Below are 21447 nucleotides of genomic sequence, written 5' to 3' on the forward strand. Positions count from 1 at the left end.
AGATTTATTGGGATTAAGCTCAGACCATTATCTATGTTCATCACTCATCCCATTCAAGGTGTATATATGTACACTTTTACATGTTATAATTATGTGTGAAATATGTAATATGTATACAAGTTTTACTTTTATAATTTACATTAAAGAAATGGGTTAAATGCAAATTTAACTCTCAAGCTATAACTTTTTCTCACTTAGGTAAGTTCTTGTTTTTGTCAAAAATAGTATTTAAACTATAATTTGATGTCCCAACTTTATTCTCTCTTCCTCTCTATTCGCCAATCAGAGAAATCGACGAGTAAATACAATCTCTCATTTACTTTTCACCTTCCTTTTTAACTCAATGTCATCCATTCCCATGAAGACGCGGGCATCAATCAGTCATTTAATTCAATGTCATCCGTTCCCATGAAGATGCGGGCATCGATCATGACTGAACTAAAAGTGAACAAATTTAAAAAGGAATAAAATAAATAGATAACAAAAATAAAGAGAGAAGCATTTTTATAATTAATTATAATTTTTATAACTAATGCAATTTAATAATAATTATATACTTAATTTTTTTAAATGCCACATGCTACAATATAATTAGAATGAAAGAAATTTTAATAGAGCACAGGATTGAAATGTTTTATGTAAAAAAAATCATATTCTAGGCATATTTTGGAAAAAACACCTTCTATGTATGTGAAAAAAAACACTAATTCGAGAGCCAATTTTCATCTAAGTCTGTATAAATATTTATAACAGTATGAACAATATGGTCATCTCGTGTTACTCATTTTTTATGTTTGATTTTGCCACACCAACTTCATCCATGCATTTCAACTATTTCGAACTACACTTTGAATTTCATTACTCCTTTTATTATTACCAAAATCCGCCTAAGGTGAAAACTCACTATTTTCTTCTTTATGTGAAATCTATTTTTGTTGCTTTTTGGCAAGGAAAAGGGATTATTCGAACCTTAAAGCTGTTGTCAACCAGACTTCAAATCGACAATAAAGTTTGGTCACTAAAACAACGAGTTGGTAGGCGAAATCATTTTATTTTGTTTCCCAGTTAAAAATAATTCTATCCTCTAATAGTTTAATTCGTTGTAATTTCTTTTATACAATAAAAGTTATCACATTTTAAGATATATCAACTCATATTTCAATCAGATTTGAGGGCAAAAATATATATATAACAAACTCGGATTTGGAGCTCTGCTTCACACAAATCAACCGACAAAAAAAGGCTCCTATAATAGAAAAACCAACCCCAATTTCAATATATCTTTTCATACGGTACTATGAACAAAGAAGACGAACTTTTAGCTTTAAAGCTCGATGATTAATGGACTTACCGTACTTGACATCAACAATCGAGAAGTAAAACCAGATAAGTACCTCATCGATTTAAAGCAATCTTAATAGCATCTTGCTGAGCCCGTGTCAAACACTGCAATTTTCATGAAAAAGAATATGCATTCCTTCAAAGTTATTGTCCGGAAAGAGATTAAGCGCATGCACAGACACACACATATCAATTACTTTGCAGGTACTGGATTTAAATGCTTGACAAGAAACCAAACCTGACAAAGATTTTCAAATAGTTGTTGGTCACTTTGAGAGAACTTCGATAAGAAGTCAGCAAGATAATTTGCCAAGTTGAGCTGCAAAATTGATCGGTAGAATTTTAAGTTTATATAGAATTTTAAAATGTTGAGCATGTAAATAAGTTTAGTGGTAAAAAACTTCACCTCGTTAAGGGGATCTGTAACACTTAATATGTTGTCTTCATACTCGTCCTCTTGATTCTTCAAATTCATGATCAAGAGTTAAGATTAATAATGCCGAATAAAAAGAAACCACAGAAGAAGAGAGAATTCATTGTTATTTCTATTCAATCAAACCTCGTTATATGCTTTTGCCATTGCTTCAAGATGTTCATATCCGGACCTGCCAAATGGTGTGGCAGCAGCTGAGGATAACAAATCTTTGTCAGAGTCCATGTCTCCATGAATCTCTTCCCAATCACTATCCTGCCAAAAAAAAAAAACAAGGTTCAGAGCCTAAACATCCATCGTCAGTCAATTCTATCATTATTTGGGGAAGTGGGACTATTAAACTTGGGGATTAACCCACTGGCAATACAGGAAACCTGGACTTCAGGACAGGAACTGGAAATACCCCTCAAGAACGTAAGAAATAATAGAAAAGGACAAAAACTACCTCATCCTCGGCATCCCGAACTTGTTCTTGTATTTCAATCAATGCATCCGCCAGTAAAGCCAATATCTGCAGTACTAAGCTAGTCAGACTTATTTTTTGTGTTCAATATTCGCATGTTAATCCCACTCTCAGTTGTATTTCGGAATAACCTAGAAATACCTTTGCTGGAAGTGGCACTATAGTCCACTGATCTGGGGCAGATTTAGCTTTCGAACGAGTGGTTATTCCTGAGATAGACTTTTTTAAGGAAAAAAAAAAAACAAGAAAAGAAAAAATATCAAGTTACTTCCTCGTAAGCATAACCAAGAGACAATGATGTTCAACCATTTAAGAAAATATCAACCTTAATTAGATGGCCTTGGACATTAATATTTGTTAATTCAGGATGCCTAGTGGATAGCAGTAGGGCCAAAGCACTGGTGGTAACTTTGATTTGATATGCCCCCTGAATCTCCCCTGCACTCCAAAGGATGTATGAGAAGAAATATCAAATGCAAGCTTACTTTCTTGCAAGAATGAACAGTTCATTTTCTCTTTCATAAATATTGGATTTGGTTAATAATCACAAATAATTAACAAGAGACAAAAGATTACACATCCTTCTCATACACTGTAAATCATGGAAATTGCAGAAGCAAAAGAGCTTGCCACCATTAGACAATATAGTCCAGCAAAGATATTGTTAAGAGAAAACAAATCATGAAACTTATACTAAAGAGAAATAAAATTAGGTCACAATTTTGTCTAAGACAATCTATTCAACCCCTCATATTAGAATTTAGACATGCCAAATTAGACTGGAAGGGCAAGCTCCTTTAATTTTGTTTTTATGTTTTATCTTGTTGAATTGAATTAGAACCAGTCCTAGGACAGCTTACGAACACTAGTTACTGCTTCCAGCATTCATAGGTGCTAGGTCCAAAGAAAATGCACTAAATACCGTGAAATTTCACAACCAATTGATTTGTTTGCATCAAATGAGCACCCAAACAGACATTGACATAACATATTACCACTTTACATTACTTTTTTCCTTTGCTTAAAAGTAGGAATGCATACAGAAACTTGCCTTGTTGTTTGGTCCACTCTGACATAACATAAACAAAGGCATTTTGATAGCCTTCAGCCGGGATAGTCATCAGCAGATTAATAAATTGTTCAACATTTGGAGCACTCAAATGAATCTGCATATAAAGAAATGCAATGGTTATCCATGAAAAAGAAGAAGAGGGGAGACTGGCATCTAACCATAAACCTGTAAGAACTGGGAAAACAGAGCGAAGATAGCAGAACATTAGGACTTAAAGTAATAAGAACTATAATAAGGATTACTGTTCTGTTCCAGAAATAAAAGATGGAAACAAGTTCTAGGTTAGCTGAAATACATTCTTGCTTTTCAGAATAAAGGTTCTTCTATGCAATATATGTTTTGGAAAGCCTCAGATTGTTTTGAAATAATAACTTAAAAACCATATTAATCAAAAGTTACAAATATAAGCAATAAAACTTGTCAATCCTACTTTAATAGTTAGCTTCTTGTTTTCATTTTCATAAAAAGAAATTGTAATTGTTCTGCTTAACAATCCAGAAGACGTTAAAATTTTACTCTGTTGAATCTATAAGGTAGCGTTTGGAACTAGGATTTTAGAATTTAGATTTGAATTTCAAAAATAGTGTAAATAGAGTAATAAACTATTTAGAAATATAACACTCATGATACTTTCTCAAACCCATGGATTTGTTAGGTGCCTATTCAGTAATAAATTTGAAATTCTTAAAATATTTTTGGATTTAACAAATCCATGTTTTTAACCTTTTCTAACATATATTGCATTGGAATCTCAACTAATTTGCTCATAATATATGCATCCTATTCTTACCATTTACATAATAAATGAAATCCAAATCCAAAATTTGAAATCCATATTCCCAAACAGAGCATAAAAGTTGACAAGGAATTAGATTAATCAAGATGAAGTTGAAATGTAGACACAATACCAATCTAGCAAAAATAAGGAGCAATGAGCTTCTCAATCCTTCTATTGAAGCCGATTGCATACGTCGAACAAGAGCAACAATCAAGTTTTGAATGTGCTGCCCCATTTGTGAGGGAAGATGCAATATAAGTTGAAGGATATAGCTGCCAACAAAAAGAGACCCAGAGCTTTCTAGATCAGGGTCAAGAAGCCTGCAAATCAGATTGCACAAAATAAGCATCCAAAAACATGGACATGAGAAAACTTTAGTACTAGAGTTTAGCTAGAACAATTTGCAGAAATTTGAATTCACTGCACGTATCTTGTATTTGATAAAGTTATTTCCAAATCAGTAGATTATACAAGAAACACCCCCCTAAGCCCTCAGAAAATTTTTTTGGTGTATCGATACTTTGAACAAGCTTTCAAATATATTTTGGCACTTTACTATGAATATGCAACAATTTAACTAACACTGAGAAGCAAATCAATTGGCTATCATCAAACATGCAATCCTTGTACCATGATCCCAGTTCAATTTGAGAGCTGTTGATAAAGCTTAACAAGAGAACCTTGGGTACATTGAAAGAATAAATGTAAAATTACTTTTCTTTTAGTTATTGGTATTCGTAGCGGAACCATAAACACCTTACTAACTCACAAATTCCCACGCAGTAAAAACAAAAGCAAAGATAAAAAAGAGCTTGGAAGGAGGAAAAAAGGTTGGGCTGTGTGGGTGCAGGAAGTAAAGAATCAAGACAAGAATAAGTAACCTTGAAGCTGCATCAAGCAAACTCCGCATTGTAAATCCGGAATCACTACCCCAAAAAAGAAGTTCTTGTCTTCCACCAGATACAAAAGATGCCAAACATTCTGTTGCATTCTGATCAATGTAGCAGAAAGCGGCACTTATGTTCAGATTATAGATAGCCAATTACCATTAAAGAAAAAGAAACATAAGTGAACATTATACCTGCATTTCACTGTGGTCATCACTTTCAAGAACTATCCGGATAATAGCATCAAAACAAACATCATATGCTGCTTTTACCACATCAGTAGGAGCATTCTGTACAATGCTATCACAAACTGTAATTAGCAAAACATATAATACAATTATAACATTTTTGAAATTAAAAAAAAAAAATCTAAACTCAACAAAAGAGGTACATATGACATTTTCCATCCAAGTACCACTTGCCTTCAATAGCATAGTTAGCAGATCCAATGACCCGGCCACTAGTCCATTAGGCTGTTGTTGGGGCTGGAAATTTGCCATCAAAAGATGCATTAATAACAAATCATTTTAACTTTATTTCAAATATCCATTACCAAGAAAGTAACTTGAAAAGTCATACTTTGTTCAATACTGGACCAATATATGGTAAAATTCGGGAAGCCAAAGGAAGAAAACAACCCGGAGTATTTTTGATTGCCTGAGTGAAATTTTCAAAATAGAAATATCAGAACTAAATTTACATCCCAAAAAATATTAAAGAAACACAGAACTAATTAAGAATGCCCGGAAAAGTATAAAAAGGAAAACTATACATCTCAGATGATTATAGATGAAAAAACGTGCATAATTCAATCCCATAAATTAGTCCAATAAAAATTCATAATAATAACAAAGTAAAAATTATCAAGGAATTAAGGTTCAATGATGTAAAAATTATCAAGGGAATTAAGGTTCAATGATGTAAAAATTATCAAGGGAATTAAGGTTAAATAATGTAAAAATTATCAAGGGAATTAAGGTTAAATAATGTAAAAATTATCAAGGGAATTAAGGTTAGATAATGTACAGTAACATATTTCCACAAAACTATTTGCCCAAGAATGAAGGCAGAAATTCAGGCTATCACTAGCTTTCAAAACAAGATATTAAACTTTCAATCAACACAGTCCCATGACTCTTTTACTCAATGAAAAATGACATTATAACATAGCCTAATGATACCTGGATTCAGATGTGTCTGGCACCTAGCAACATATAATGATGTTCAAACTTGCAAAAGTTGTTAACAATATAATTTTAAAGCAAAACATTCTCAAACTGTTTATACTCATAGCACTATTCTGCTAGGCCTTAAGAGTTGCAATTCAAGTAAAATTCTGTAAAACCATGTATATAAGCTTTCTAGAGGTACTTGGGTATAAACTGCAAATTTTGAAGGTGCTCAGATAGTATTAGCAATGCTTTACAAGGGTTTCATAATTTTTTTCTGTAGACATGAATGAATACTTCAAAAGTTCTAGCAACCGGAAGTATTCAAAACCTAAAAGATATGAAAGACAATTAACAGCAGGCATATCAGGTATCTTATATCTCAAAGTTATCATGTTAAAAAATAAAAGGACATATATGCATTTAAAAACAATGGTCACTAAAACAAGTTGCAAAAGCGAATTATGAAGATCTTAGCTGCCACAGTGCAAGAGCAAAATAACAACAAATTAATTAGTTACTATGCAGTATATCATAGTGGTACTGTGAGGCAACCCTACTTCTACCATCCACATTGCTATGGTAGTTTTTCTTTGGCATAAAGACAAATTTAGCCCCTAACGTTTATGCATTTTGTCAAAGTGACAAAATGTTAAAATTTATCATAATTCTTTTTTTTTTTCACTGTCCCTCAAACTTCAAAATTTAGTCAAATAGCTTTGTTTCCGATAAAAACCTGACTAAAATGTTAAAATTTTAATGGCATAGATCTGACAGCCGGCGTGGCAGTCTACATGTACTTTATTATTCATGTGGACAATTTTCTAAAAAAAATTATGATTTTTTAATAACTTTTTTGAAGTATAAATGGACTTTCACATGAGCTGCCACAATTAACTTTTCCATCTAAAAAAAAAGCAATTTGACTAAATTTTGAAGGCTGAAAGGCCAAGTGATCCATAAAAAATAAAAGAATCATAGCTAAAGAGACAAAGAAGCAAACATTAGGGGCTAAATTTATCATTATGCCTTTTTCTTTTTGGATAATTACTACAGAAACTTTTATATTATAGGTTTTTGTGCTCCTCTTCAATTATTAGTACAGTTCGGACCAAGAATAATTTTGAAAGCTAGACTTATTTTCATATAGTTTTGTACTCTGTTTAGTAACATAAAGTACTCCTCTTCAACGTGGCTCAATTTTATTGGCAATAACATTCAAGAAAGAATCTATCTACTCCCTGACCTTAGAGTAAGAAACCAGGAGTGAGCCATTTAAATGAGTTTTGATCCCTATTGTTCTTCCTCATGAGTCTCTTTATTCTCCTTAAACTAGAATTCTAATTTGGATTTTCTGCCTACAATTATGAAATGAAATATTTAATCTCTGTTTAAGTACTATAATTTTAATCAACGTGAGATCAAAGGATATATTACCATCGCAAATTGACACATGAAAATATAATCTCTCCTAACACATATAAACTAAATAACCAGACTTGAGGAATGGAAGCCAAGTATAAAGTGGACAATTCTAAAAATTAAAAAATGGACTATTAAGAACAAAAAGACACTAAGTTACTGCTTATTATATACTGTTAACAGCATTTGCATTACTACCTCTAGAACCTCAATTGCATCAATACAAATGAAAGGATCCGAAATGTGCAAGACCCACATATTGAGGATTATAGGAGAAATAATAGGCTCTGCAGACGCTGATGACTCATGACCTACAGCAAATAAAAATGAAACATAGAAGTACTGTAATGTTAAAGAAAACACCTAAATATATCATGGAGATGAAAATAATTCATGAATTATATATCCAACTATATCTAAACTCACCAGCTTTAATTGCCGCTTGCAGTGTTTCAAGTACCAGGTGTAATGTCTCATCAGAAGCCTGAAATCAGAATCAGAATACAGCCATTAGAGGTATTGTCACTTCAACAACTGCTTTCAAGAATTACACAGTTTTACATTACCCGATGAAGAAGATCAGTCAGTGATGACAATAATCCCATCATCTGAGGCTCAATGGTATTCTTCTTTGCTTCAGGAAGCAGCTGTGAAAGTGCTCGACAGGCGCCTACTTTCACAGCTGGAGGGCTGCCAATAGAAAACATAAGATTTTATGCTATCAATTACCTGGTGGAGATATCAAAATGCGGTAGGTAGACTTACACGTCCATGCCAATTGTCTTCATAGCAGCAAGAAGAAAGTGTTCAAGAATTCCACCGCTCATCTGAACAACATTTTAAAAATTGAATTAGATCTTTCTGAAAGGACATAACCATAAGATAACCTCAAAAATAGGGAGAGGACATCCTTACCACAGAGGAAAACTTAGCAACTGATATGAACATACGAGCATAAAGAAAGGGATATTCATGTACACCTGAAAAACAAAAATGGCAAGACTTTCAGGCTCATGTCACGTTTAGGTACTGCAGAAGAAAAAAAAGGGCAAAATCTGATCCAATTTATCATAATTGACAAGATGTGTCCACTGAATCAACGATATAATATAACTATAAAACACAATAAAATAAAAAACCAAGCGAATACCAATTCCCATATCTTCAGTAATCATTTGCTCTAAAAGGTTCCCTATGCTCACTTTTGTAAGTCCCGAAACCTGCTACCATAAATTCAATACAACATTAAAGTTGAAACCTGTGATAAGTCCTTGGACATCGTGCCTCAGGCCTAAGGAGAAAGTGATTACTCATAATTGAAAATTATCATGGAAAGAACAAACCTCTGCCTCAAGTAATTGCTCAGACAAGGAAGCCAAAGCAAACAAAGTAGCCTCTTTCATCTATAAAATTTACCATTCAAAAATGAGTTTTGAGGAGGTCTTAAAAAAATAAATAAAGAAAACAAAAAGAGAGATTGCATGAAGAAAAAGGTATTCCATTAAAATGATTTAGAACAGGTTCTTCCACATGATTATGAAAAAACCAAGCTCACTAAACAAGTTATGCACAGAGAGAGGAAGACATTTAAAGAAAACTTAGAGCCCAAAAGACAAATCCTTCATAAATGGTAGGCCACAAGAGGAAATTCTACTTACCCTCCACCAAACCACAGAACCAGCAGCTTTTTCTTGTTGAGACTCGCTGAATCTTTTGCTCGCAGCATTTATAATAGCATCGATGCCATCTCCCCCACAACAAGTTGCCACCTCCTCTAGTAAAAGGGCGCCTACAGAAAGTAAATTTTTATAGGAAATTACTTTTTCATAAGGTCAAGGAAGTCTTGATTTCTTCGAGATGGGCAAATGTAAGAAGGAGACGCTATCAGATCCATAAACAGATTTGAAGACTTAAAATGGCAGCATTATGCAAACGCAATCAAAGATTTGTCAGAGACAAAGGCAACTGGGTTGAAGCTGGGTTGAGCTTGAGAACAAGAAAGAGGATAGATGAACATAGACAGAGAATGATGTTTTGGAACTACAGACTGCTGTCTGTTGACAACTAATATGATAATTGCACCTCATGAACAAACCAACTAGGATTCAATGGACTGTTGATTCCTTCTTTGAAGTTTCATCAGGAAGCATAAGAAAACCTAAGTTGAGATTATTAGTGACCAAAGGCCTTTCTGTCTCTTAATCTTAATCAAGCATATCAATTTGAGACAAAATCAATAGTTTTTACAACTCCGTTTTATCTTTAATTTGTATAGCAAACATAGTGATAAGAATCCACTGCCACCGCCTCTATTGGCTTATTCTGGAAAGAGGGCATGCAAGAAAATGGATGACCAGCATCTTGGCTTAATACAGATGTCTCAACCGTCTAGCACCTGTGACACTGTGGATGAAGCAGTCAATGGAGGCCTGCACCTACTTCCCCATAAATTTCTAGTGCACTAGACCCACTTCACCTCTATATTACCTCCACCAGTTCTATGTCTTTGAAGTTTGTTTAATTGTTTCTGAATAACACACAGGGTTCTCAGTATATATATATATGTCCAGCTAGAAATTGTCTAGATCCTATTTGAATATTTTGAGTACTTGTCTAGGAGTTTTGTAGCTTCCATAAGTTTGAGATTCTTGAGCTATTTTCAGCCAATAAAACTTCTTAATTCTTTTCCATTTTTCAGTTGTTCTTTTCCATAGTTGCAGCTCCTATCACATAGTTTGCATGATGAATTTCCTGGAGTCAGGTTCTTTGCAACAGATATTCTAAAGGTGCTGTCATCATTTGAAGCATTTTCACTTAATATGGAAAAAGGACAAGCTATCGGTTTCCACCATGACCAAAAGAATGACCTAGTCAACACATAGATGCATGGAATACATGCTTCAAGAGAAACACAACATCCATATATAACAGCACTAAGGAATTCCAATTAATCTGGGTGCCAATAGAAATATCCGATCACAAGTTACCAATGTACAAGCTACTTACCAGACACACGGCAGCTATAAGTGACATCATCCTCATCAGCTACAAATTGATTAGCATCCATTGACCACGTATGTACCTAGAAAGGATTCAAACATAAACATAAGAAAGGGGGAAAGTGTGGAAAATGAATCTTAGAAGAAATAAATTTAAAGGGAATCAAAGGTTATGATAAGAGGAGCATCCAAAAGATTTAAAGTTTTTACTGCAAAAATGAGAAATAGGCAGAAAAAAATTGCATGTCTAGGTCCTCTGAAACATAAGGAAGGAAATGAAGGGTTATGATAAGAGGAGCTTTCTTTGGTTGTAATTGATGATTGAATGAAGAGATTCAACTGCTATTACGAATCAATCTTTGCCACAAGAAATCACAATGATGAAACTCGAGCATATTTTAAGATAGTTAACTAGATAAAATTAAGTTTGAAGTTCTTGTACAATGTTTTGACTGTATATAATTCTCCTCTGCAAGAGCTAAGCTATTGTACAGTTATTTAAAGATGAACCACCATGATGAACTGCACTCAATGGCATGAGGTCAATGACTAGTGTGAGTAATAAGTTTGCAGCAGTTAAAATGTCAGGCAAGTGATTCATATAATTTTTCAAAGTAACTCACCACAATGGTTTAATTAATTTTACCAACACTGAATGATCAGTGGGCATGAATGTCCACTAGTTTCATAGAGAGTGAGAAAAGTAGTGATATCAGGATGTAATGCAGGAGAGGGAATGCACAGATTGGATTGGAATATACATTCCAAGAAAAGGAAGACTTAATAGGCACATCAGTCATGTTGAATATGTAAACGACTATGACAGCATTGTTGAGATGATTAACAAAATGCTGCAGGTAAAACTCCATTTTATTTAGCTTCAAAGATAAAAGAGTGGCAAAGGAAGCACAATGAAGGGTTACTTTAAAATTGTGCAAGGAATTGGATTCAGTTAAGATGCATAAAACCCCTATGTTCTCAGTTCTCAAGATGGCAGCCAAATAAGATATACGTCAAAGTCCACTCTGACATCAAATAACGAATAGTTACCTGTTGTTCTGTCACTTGCAGAAAAGCAATAGTGTAATATACCAAGTCTGCAATATTATTTGCAACAACCTACATGATCAATTTTATAATAAATTATAATAAATCATTATAAAATAGAAATAGTAATTAAAAATGATATAGAGTCTTCTAACTTCACCTGTACAAATTTCGTGCTACCGACAATAGTCAAAAGGAACTCAAACAACTGCAAGTTCAAAGTCAAACACAAAAAATGGAGAGGAAAGATCAATTAAACGAGAAACAACTGATATTTGTGCACTTGACAGAAAACCACTGTTTTAGGAGAACCCAAAACTATATACAAAAACAAGCCTGCTACCACTTTCTTCAAATAAAATCAACAATTGAAGTTTAAAACATTCACTGCAGCTTTCTATCACAGCCATCTACCTCCTTATTGCCAACCAAACCAGGGATAATTCATTTTCACTTTCCAAATGTTTTTGGAATAACTTCAAGAAAAATTAACCTGTTGACACCCTAACCTAACCATAAGAAGATGGCTACTTTACATTCAGCTTCTCCCAACTTTGTACAAATACCATAGCATTCAATCAACTCAGAACCCAACTCTAATTATATAAATTGATTTATAATCTGTAGCAAACCCTTTTATCTCAACCTTTTATAGATTAAACACTTCCAAGTTTATCACCAAAAGTTGATTAGAAAGCATCTGAATGTGCACATGTCAGTCCTACTCTTGGAGAAAAACCAAATTAGAAAAAAGATCAGGATCTACTTCTACCTATATTGTTGTGTATCAAATAAACAAGCATTTTGGTACTTAAATTTAAATTTACCTTTTTCTTTTGCCCACTAATATTACCTGAATAACAAAGGAATCAAGGCTTTTCTCTGCACCATCAGAGTCATAACTGCCCTCATAGGGATCCTCTGTACCCTCTATTGATGATCGAGTATATACACTCAGAGATGATACAAATGTCTGCCATAGTGGCCCCACAATAACTGCAAAAATGGAACCTCAGGAAGGCACCATTAGTAATAAGACATCAAAACTAAAATTCAGAAAATATGCTCAAAGAAACATATACAGAGATAAGGCCAACTAACCCATAAATAGGCTCTCATTGAAGCTAGGAAAGTTCTGAACAAACTGATTTAAGCATTTTAAAACCTGGGAAATTTGAGTTGTAAGCAAAGAGTACAAAACATGGCAATGGAAAGAGATGAAAGCATAATACCAACCTCCATTCTAATGCTCCAATCATCGGTATCTTCAGGCTGTACAGGATGTTCCAAGATAAAAGAGAACTGATCTAACCATGGTTTAAGCATTGGTTCCATCAATACATTAGTTTCTACCTGAACATGAATATCTTAGTTCTGTTAATTAACAACAAAATTAAACTGACAACATATCAAGATCCAGCACAATAAAAAATAGGTCGCATGAGAGTACCTGATATACACCACTCATAGCCCCCAACATGGAAGTGCAAGCATAAACAACAGAGAGAGCTTTTGTGCGCAAATATTTGTTATAGGTCTGCAAAAGAAAGTCTTATCAACATGTTAGGAGTTTCGATTTTATTTGTGTGACACTCATAACAAAGGAATTTGGAGACTGCCCAAATCACTAATTTTGGGCAAATACAATAAAATTACAGGCTTGAAAATTTTTAAGTACTTAAATTTTTGGTTAGATTACACATATAAAGCTTTCTTCAGACAGCATCTGCATCATGTGCAGTCATACATGAGCACATGCACAGCTACACCAATACCACACATCCCAAAATCATCATCTCCAGAAAATAAGATTCAAAATCATATGAAATTAAACACACACACACCAACACCGCCAACAAAGACAGACCTACTTAAAGCTATATCAAAGCAAAAGAAAACTGACCTGAGAAGATGACACAATGGTATACAAGCAAGGGAAGAGGACAGGTACTAATGTTGGAATCATCGTGTCGTCTAGATCCCCAGAGAGAAGTGCTAAGCACCTAAGACCACCATGCACTGAAAAAATTGGGAATGCTTTAATCCAATGAATCCAAAGGATAAAATTTACAATGGCAAAAAGCTTAAAGGCAACTAAAAATATTCAATACTTTACTAATATGGATAACCATGAGAAATAAGAATGTATCAAGGCATGATGATAGGCCACAAAAGAATCAACACAAATAAATTAATGATGATAGGCCACAAAAGAATCAACACAAATAAATTAAGGACCCAGGAAAATAGAAGGAAAAAGGTTCCTACCACAAAGGAACTTTGATATAAAAGAGTTAAAAAAGAAAAAAATATATAAGGGAAAAAAAATAGATAACCAGATGAGAAGATTTATATCTACACAAACCTCCTTAATAACAACTAAAACATAAATAAGCAATGAATCCTTCACCAGACACCAAATTCTTAGAGTGTACTAATAATAACACACTTAAAGACAAATAGAACTTTATGGAAAAGGTCAGAAAGAATAGCCATCAATCATTCAAAACTAAGTTATTACAAGAAAAGGCATCTACGTAAGCCATCTAGGATGGCTATCAAACCACCGAAACATGAAAAGAAAATGTTCAAGATCAGGAAACAAAAAGCAATAGTATTAATTAGAGCACAAATGCTCTATTTCTTACCTCCATTCATGCTAGTTTGATCACCAATCAACTTTAGGAGGAACGGCAACAAGTCTGGCCAACTTTCTGGCCAGTCGTAGACTGCAATAGCTGCTATAGCCATACTGATAGCTGTGCAAAGTTTTCTATTAGGATCATCCAAAGTTGATAAAAGTAGTCCGCGGATAACTGCCTGACAATAAAATCATGATTCATTTTATATGGAGGTGGACAGGGTACATTAAATACAAGATGTTTACAACTTGTTGATTACTAGCTACATTTAGAGGTGGAAAACCCATTCATATGTTTCATCTCAAAATTTAAAGTGAAAATTAAGATAGAGAAAGAAAGCCAAAAGATATGTGTATGTTTGTGTCTAGATCAGCTCAATAGCAGGTAATAACAAGAGGAAAAATATTTTTTTAACACTTTTTGGTAAACATGTATAGATAAGGAACCAATAAAAAGCTGGATAAATGTTTCAGCCAAGCCATAACTGTTCAATAGAAGTAGAACTGCAGAAAAACAAAAACATGCAAAGGCATATTTAGAACTATGCAAAGAAGCATTGAGGCTTTATACAGTAACCAATGCCAGAAGTATACAACAAGAATGAATTAAAAGCCAACAAAAGTAGCACAGAAAGAAGCTGTCAAATGCCCTCAAGCCAAAGCTTCCTAATATTTATTAGATATGCATGTACTTCAGCAACTATTCAGCAAGGCACAGCTTTTATTGTAATGAATTTCAAGCAAACAGTTAGCTAATTTCATCATAATCGCCACCAAAATTAGGTGTTTACTTAAAAAAGGAAAAACTCAAAGCTTTGACTTTGCATTTAAAACTGATGAAAATTTTGCTAAATTAAATAGTGAACAGATTTTAATGCAGTTTTACAGAAGACAAACTCGTAAATTATATGAGAAATTTTACAATACATACATATATATGTGTGTGTGTGTGTGTGTGTGTGTGTGTGTGTGTGAAATTTTACAGATTTTGTAATCAAATAACAGTAACATGATGAAATAAAATTTTGATTATTATAGAGGTGATAGAGTCAATAAAAATAAAAGGATTTAAAACCATATTCTATTAAGAGGTATCACAATCTTAAAGACAAACTAAAAGATCAATAGATCAAATCATTCAAAAGTTTAATTCTCAATACTTTACTGGTTTATCTACTATCAAGAAAACCCTAGCTAAAGTTTTGTAGCTTAGGTCAAAGATTTATATGTAAAAGAAAAGGCCAAAAACCAAAAAATGAATTCTATTAGCAAGAAATATCATGAAAACCTCTTATCAAACAACTGATGAAGATTAGAAGCCTTTATCCACAAAAAACTGTTACCTGGAAGATAATTCCCATTGTCTAGTAAGCACAAAGAAAATTTGATAATATAAAATGATTTTTCCAGTGAAGTAAAATACAAAATTTAAAATAGAACTTCGCAAATGATTTTCCTATTATGAAGTTATCTAATTAGATTGACCCACTAACTAAAGAGTACAATATGTTTTTCAACTAGCTTGCAAGCCACATTCGAGGAAATTGTTTGCCACAAAAGGAATTCCATCAAAAAGCTTCCTTAGACCAACCAAATGGGGCCTAGAATCAAAAACAAAATTATGAAGTACGCAACAAATGTAGAGCTAGAAAAAATTCATATTCCTTTAAAAATGCAAAGAAATAGGTCTAAAACACACATGTATAGATTATTTTTGAGGAAAATGCTTTCCACAAAAATTTCATGAAGAGGTTATAATTTGCCAACCAAATGAGGCCTAAAAATATGTAAAGATACAGCAGTAAAGTACACAAAAAGCATACAACTACAAAGAGAAAAAAGAGGCCCATATGAATTTTAAATATGCAAAGAAAAAGTTTACAGAGTAGGAAATAAAATTGAACTATTACAGTGTCATATTTCATTATGTACCTTCTCGTCGCTTGAAACAGCAGGAGATTGAAATGATTCATCACCCTCCTGCCAATGTTTTCTGATAAACTGCTTCAAAATGAGAGCAGCTAGGTAGAAGACGTTAAAGCTTCACAAAACTAAAAGCCTCACATTGTATTAATATACAAGACAATCCAGTGATGGCCAAGAAAGTTTTTCTTTCAAGTAATCAGCAAAAAGATGGAAACAGCAAAACACCTTTTTTCTCTGTTTCTTCTAATAGTATGAAGGAAATAAGATGTTCATAAATATAACATGCAGACAGAGGATTGCTTTTCTTCAAATAAAACAATAAGAAAGAATAATAAAATTCAAGAGACTAAAGAAACATTTGACAGATTCTTTCTGAGTAATAGATGAGCCATAAGTGAATCTATCAACAGGAAATCAAATGGGAATGTCATTGGAACTCATTAACAAATAATACAACAGGAAATTAAGAATGAATTAAGTGAATCAACTTTCAGAAAAGGATATCTGACGCAATCCAAATGGAAGGTCTCTGTTTGCGGCAACCTGTGATAATCCCCTGCCAAAGCCTTCAGAAGAAGACAAGAAAAGATGGGGATGATAACCATATAAGACACAAGTGAAATAATATGATTAAAAGGGGAAACTAAAAAGGATTTGATATTACCATCTATGACTATTATTTCATCTCTATAAAACATTGCATTACTCTCTAGATTAAAAACAAATCAAAGCTGCTAGGCTGCTAATGTACACTTGATTTTCTAAAAAAGAGTATAGCAAAGAAGAATTAAACACACATAGGCGCACATATATGTAAACCTGACACCTTAGCTGTCACTTTGAGGGGCAGAAATAGAAATTTTTACATAAACCAAGCTATTGCAGTGTCATTAAAGAAGCAGGACTTAAAAACAACTTAGTTTCAAGTCAAATGCTAATAAAAGTGTATATAGAAACAAAGTGTTGTCATTTTCTGTTCCTAACCATAATCCTCTCCAGCTCTCAAATATTCAGCTGATCTTTCTCTGATTCTAAAAGCAAAATGAAAAAATGCTTGTCGTTGTTCCTCTTATCCAAGGTTGCTTTTTTTTCTTACAAGGATGTTTGCTTAGATATATGGAGGAGAGGCTTTACAAAAAACAAGTTATCATTTATTCTTTTTGCCGTTTATTCTTTGTTTTGCAGTTAATTTTTTATTTTTTGCTTTTCACTTTCTATTAAAGAAAAATAAACAAAAGCACGAACGAAATCAGAGCCTTCATTGCTTGAGCATGAAAGCATTGTGGTTACTTCATTTGTTTAAAGAAATTTCTCTTCAATATCTATTTGTGTCTTTGAAATCTTTGAGTGACTGCACAATATTCTCAACCCCTTTCAACTTATATTTAGAGGAAAGAAAAACAAAATAATAATCATACAAATAAAGATTACTAGTTGTCAGTTACTTTTGTTAGAAGTAGCTTTCTAGTGTCGATTCGTCTGGAATGTTTTTATTGAAAATTTTATGAATTATGTTAAAATTACTATTTAAATACACTTTTTATGAATTATTTATTTTTCAACAAGTTTGACAATTAAGTTTCCATTTCCTCGATACTTTTGCTTCTTAAAATCTCGCTATAAAGTAAACCTAAAACAAAGTTACGATTGATTAAAATGAACAAAAAATTCAAAATGTAACACTAAAAGTAATATCATGCAATTTGTTATCTATCAATGTTTCTTTAATAATACTTCAAAAACATTGTTTCTCTTGTTAATCTAAACGCGTACAGCAGACCAACTAGTTACCATTAGTAAGTTTTAAAATTACGATCAAAGCAGGCGAGTATCAGACTAACAATTCAAAGGAAAATAATTTAGAAAAAGAAAGAAGGAAATTGTAAAGAGAGAATGAGAGGAACCTGGTTGAAGAGAGGCTTGATCAAGGGATGCTTCAGCGAAAGAACGAACCTCCTGGTTAGGGTCCAGAGAAGCAGATAAGCAATTCGTTAGCCATTGTTGATCTTTATCCACTGCTACATTCGCCATCACTCGAAGAAAAAAACACAAAACCCCTAACTTTACGCTTTTCTGATGTTTTTTGAGCTCCTAGTCTTCGTTTCCCGCTCTTTGAAACAAAGAGATGAAAAGAAGACAGGAAAAAACACTGACTCAGGTACGAATAGTGGCAAAATTGAAAATTCTTTCCATGTTTGATGCTCTCCCGCAGAGATATTTTAGGGTTTGGGTTTTCTTTTTTTTAAAATTGAAAAAACAATTATATTTTGTTTGCTATCCCCAGGCCTAGCCCATATTTCAAGAATATAAATACTCTTGGGCTACAGTCCAATAGTGTCCAACCTATTTGGGCCTAAATTCGGTTGCAATTTAAGTTTGATCCAATTATACATTAACATTAATTTAATAATTGTATACATGAATTTTAATTTGGTGCAATTATATAGATGAAACTCTAATTTTGGTTCAAATGTATACTTGAAGTTTTAATTTTGATTTAATCATACACATTTAAACATTTAAAGAAATAAATATATCAATTTATTTTTATATTGGATAAATATAATTACTTATGTATGTAATATATAAATATAAAATGATGTCATATCAATAATTGTGTTAATAATTTACAATAATTGGATCAAATCAAAATTTCATGGATACAATTGCACTTTAAACCATAGTCCATGTATAGTTTTGAGATTTATCCCTTTTAGAAATAGTCGTTTATGTATGGTTTAAATTATGTTTTAGTTATCAAACTTTAATTTGTTACGAAATTGTAACTAATATTACCGATTTGTAACATTTTAACCATTGAGTCATTAATCGCGGTAATGAAAAACGAACGTGACCCATTAAATTACCAGTTCAAACAAAAATTTTAGGTCAAATTGCACATGTACTTTTTATAACTTTTTCTTTTTAAGCAATTTATTTATATTTTTTTCTTCTTTCAAGTTTCCTTTTTCTTTCCTTTTTTCTTTTACTTCTTTATTTTACCCATTCTTTTTTTATATAAAAAAATAAGAAGCAAATGAAATAAGCATAATTTGTCAATTAATATTATTGTATTTTAGTTTGATACTTTTTCCTTGGGTTTATGTTGTAATAAAGACTGATTGTCTCATGACATTTTGATTTTTCTTTTCTGACTGCTAGATTATTTTTTGCCATCAATTTTGATTGTTAGATTTACACTAAGGACCTCTTTAGATGAGCGGTGCGTTTACTTGCGATTAGTGTAAAAACAGCGGTGACGGTGAGATTAGATACTATAACAACATTGTAACATGAGACAAAAAAAACTAAATGCACCGCACTGGAGATAATCATCCATTCAAATACTCTTGTTAGGCATTCGATACTGACAAGAATAGGGTAATCTCTTGAATTTTATTGATATACCTCAGAGGCATATATATATCTATACAATAGTAGTTACGTAGGAATCAATTTGCTAAAAGATAATATGTCATAATAATATCCTATAATATCCTATTAGAAATCAAATTGCTAATAAATAATATCTCATAATATTTTATTAGGAATCAAATTGCTAAAAGATAATATCCCATAATAATATCCTAACACCCCCCTCAAGTTGGACCATGCAGATCATAAATGCCCAACTTGTTGAGAAGATATTCAATTTTCAATTTACCAAATGCCTTTGCAAATATGTCAGCCAACTGAATAGAAGTCAAAACATAAGAAGGTGCAATCAACCCATCTTGGATTACATCCCTAACAAAGTGTCAATCCACTTCAATATGTTTGGTACACTCATGAAATACGAGATTCTTGCAATATGGAACGCATATTGACTATCACAAAATAAATGAATTGTTTTAAGATGATAAACACCTAAGCTCAATAGCAAGGCCTTCATCCACTTGAGCTCACAAGTGACGGGAGCCATAGACCTATACTTAGCCTTAACAGAAGAACAAGAAACAGTATGTTGTTTCTTAGTTTTCTAGGAAATAGGAGATTGTCCCAGAAAGACAAGTTAGTTAGTAAGCGAATGCCAGGTTAACGAACAAGTATCCCAATCCGAAACACACCACCCTTTCAAGGGCAAATCACTATCAGATCTCAAAAGAATCCATTGGCTAAAAGAGCCTTTCAAGTAACGGACAACACACAACATCACATCCTAATGATCTTGCCTTGACTCATGCATAAATTGGGATAAGACATGAACCGAGTATGCCAAATCAGGCTTGGTTACTGCCAAATAAATCAAAACAACCCATTAACTCTCTGTACGGATCAAGATCAGACAAAACCCTATAATATGCGTTAATTTATGGTATTGCTCTATTGATGATCCTACGGGATTTGTTACCAAAAGACACACCTCGGAAATTATATCAAGTGCATATTTTCTTTAACAACGGAATAACCCCAAATAGTTACGAGCTACCTCTATCCCCAAAAAATATTTCAAAACACCAAGATCCTTATATGGAAGCAAGAACTGAGATGCCCTTTAAAACTTTTCAAAGCAGCAGAATCGTTCCAAAAAAAAAATCATCAACATAAATTAGCACATTAATGTGTACAAATCCCTTACTGTATGTAAAGAGAGAATAATCAGAATATGATTGAAGAAATCCATGCCCTTTCAGTGCAGTAACAAGCTTTGCAAACCAATACCGAGGAGCTTGTTTCAACCTATACAAAGACTTGCACAAACGACAAACCATTCCACTCTTATCAGGAGCAAAAACTGGAAGAAGCTTCATGTAAACCTCTTCATCAATATCACTATGCAGAAAGGCATTATAGACATCAATCTGATGTAATTCTCAATTTTTCGAAGTTGTAATAGCTAAGAAACTCGAATAGTCACCATTTTCGCCTTAGGTGCGAAAGTTTCATCATAGTTAATACCTACTACCTGGTGATTATCAAAAACAACAAGACGAGCTTTAAGCCTCTCAATACTTTCATCAAAGTTATATTTAATCTTGTACATCCACTTACTACCTAGTGCTTTCTTTCCAGGAGAAAGTGTTTCTATAGACCAAATATCATTATCCTCCAGAGCACAAATCTCCTTTTGTATAGCATCACGCCATCCTACATCCTTCACTACCTTTTTAAAAGACTGTGGTTCGACCCTTTCAGTAATAGTTGCGATAAAATTTTAGTGTTTCACAGTAAATTTATTACAATTAAAATAATGAGCTATAGGAAATGGAGTAACTGAGGAAGGCTCTAAAGCAGGTGAGGTAGGAGATGAATTTTTCTTTATTACGAT

The 21447-nt window shown here is 32.9% G+C and overlaps 1 protein-coding gene across 6 annotated transcripts; it reads right to left on the reverse strand.

The window, feature by feature from the left end:
- Window positions 1-153: 153 nt before the first annotated feature.
- Window positions 154-18386, reverse strand: LOC105764431 (uncharacterized). 6 transcript variants are annotated; one of them, XM_052624948.1, is made up of 34 exons: window positions 18083-18386; window positions 16683-16744; window positions 16185-16277; window positions 14260-14431; window positions 13515-13630; window positions 13062-13148; window positions 12848-12964; window positions 12713-12776; window positions 12465-12607; window positions 11772-11819; window positions 11615-11683; window positions 10572-10647; window positions 9224-9354; window positions 8909-8968; window positions 8716-8785; window positions 8481-8545; window positions 8331-8392; window positions 8132-8255; window positions 7992-8049; window positions 7764-7876; window positions 5554-5631; window positions 5397-5459; window positions 5169-5264; window positions 4969-5078; window positions 4218-4407; window positions 3289-3403; window positions 2563-2675; window positions 2379-2456; window positions 2220-2285; window positions 1901-2029; window positions 1748-1804; window positions 1580-1660; window positions 1395-1446; window positions 154-433 (listed from the first exon to the last, which is right to left on the reverse strand). In XM_052624948.1, the coding sequence occupies exons 1-33, from the start codon at window positions 18207-18209 to the stop codon at window positions 1396-1398; spliced, it is 3084 nt and encodes a 1027-aa protein (XP_052480908.1). In that variant the 5' UTR covers window positions 18210-18386; the 3' UTR covers window positions 154-433; window position 1395. The 6 variants fall into 6 exon arrangements, with proteins under 6 accessions (XP_052480908.1, XP_052480909.1, XP_012438443.1 ...); XM_052624949.1 differs by having other exon boundaries at window positions 154-438; XM_012582989.2 differs by having other exon boundaries at window positions 1352-1446.
- Between the last annotated feature and the right edge of the window lie 3061 nt (window positions 18387-21447).

Source organism: Gossypium raimondii, chromosome 12, assembly GCF_025698545.1.
Source record: "Gossypium raimondii isolate GPD5lz chromosome 12, ASM2569854v1, whole genome shotgun sequence".
NCBI lineage: Eukaryota > Viridiplantae > Streptophyta > Magnoliopsida > Malvales > Malvaceae > Gossypium > Gossypium raimondii.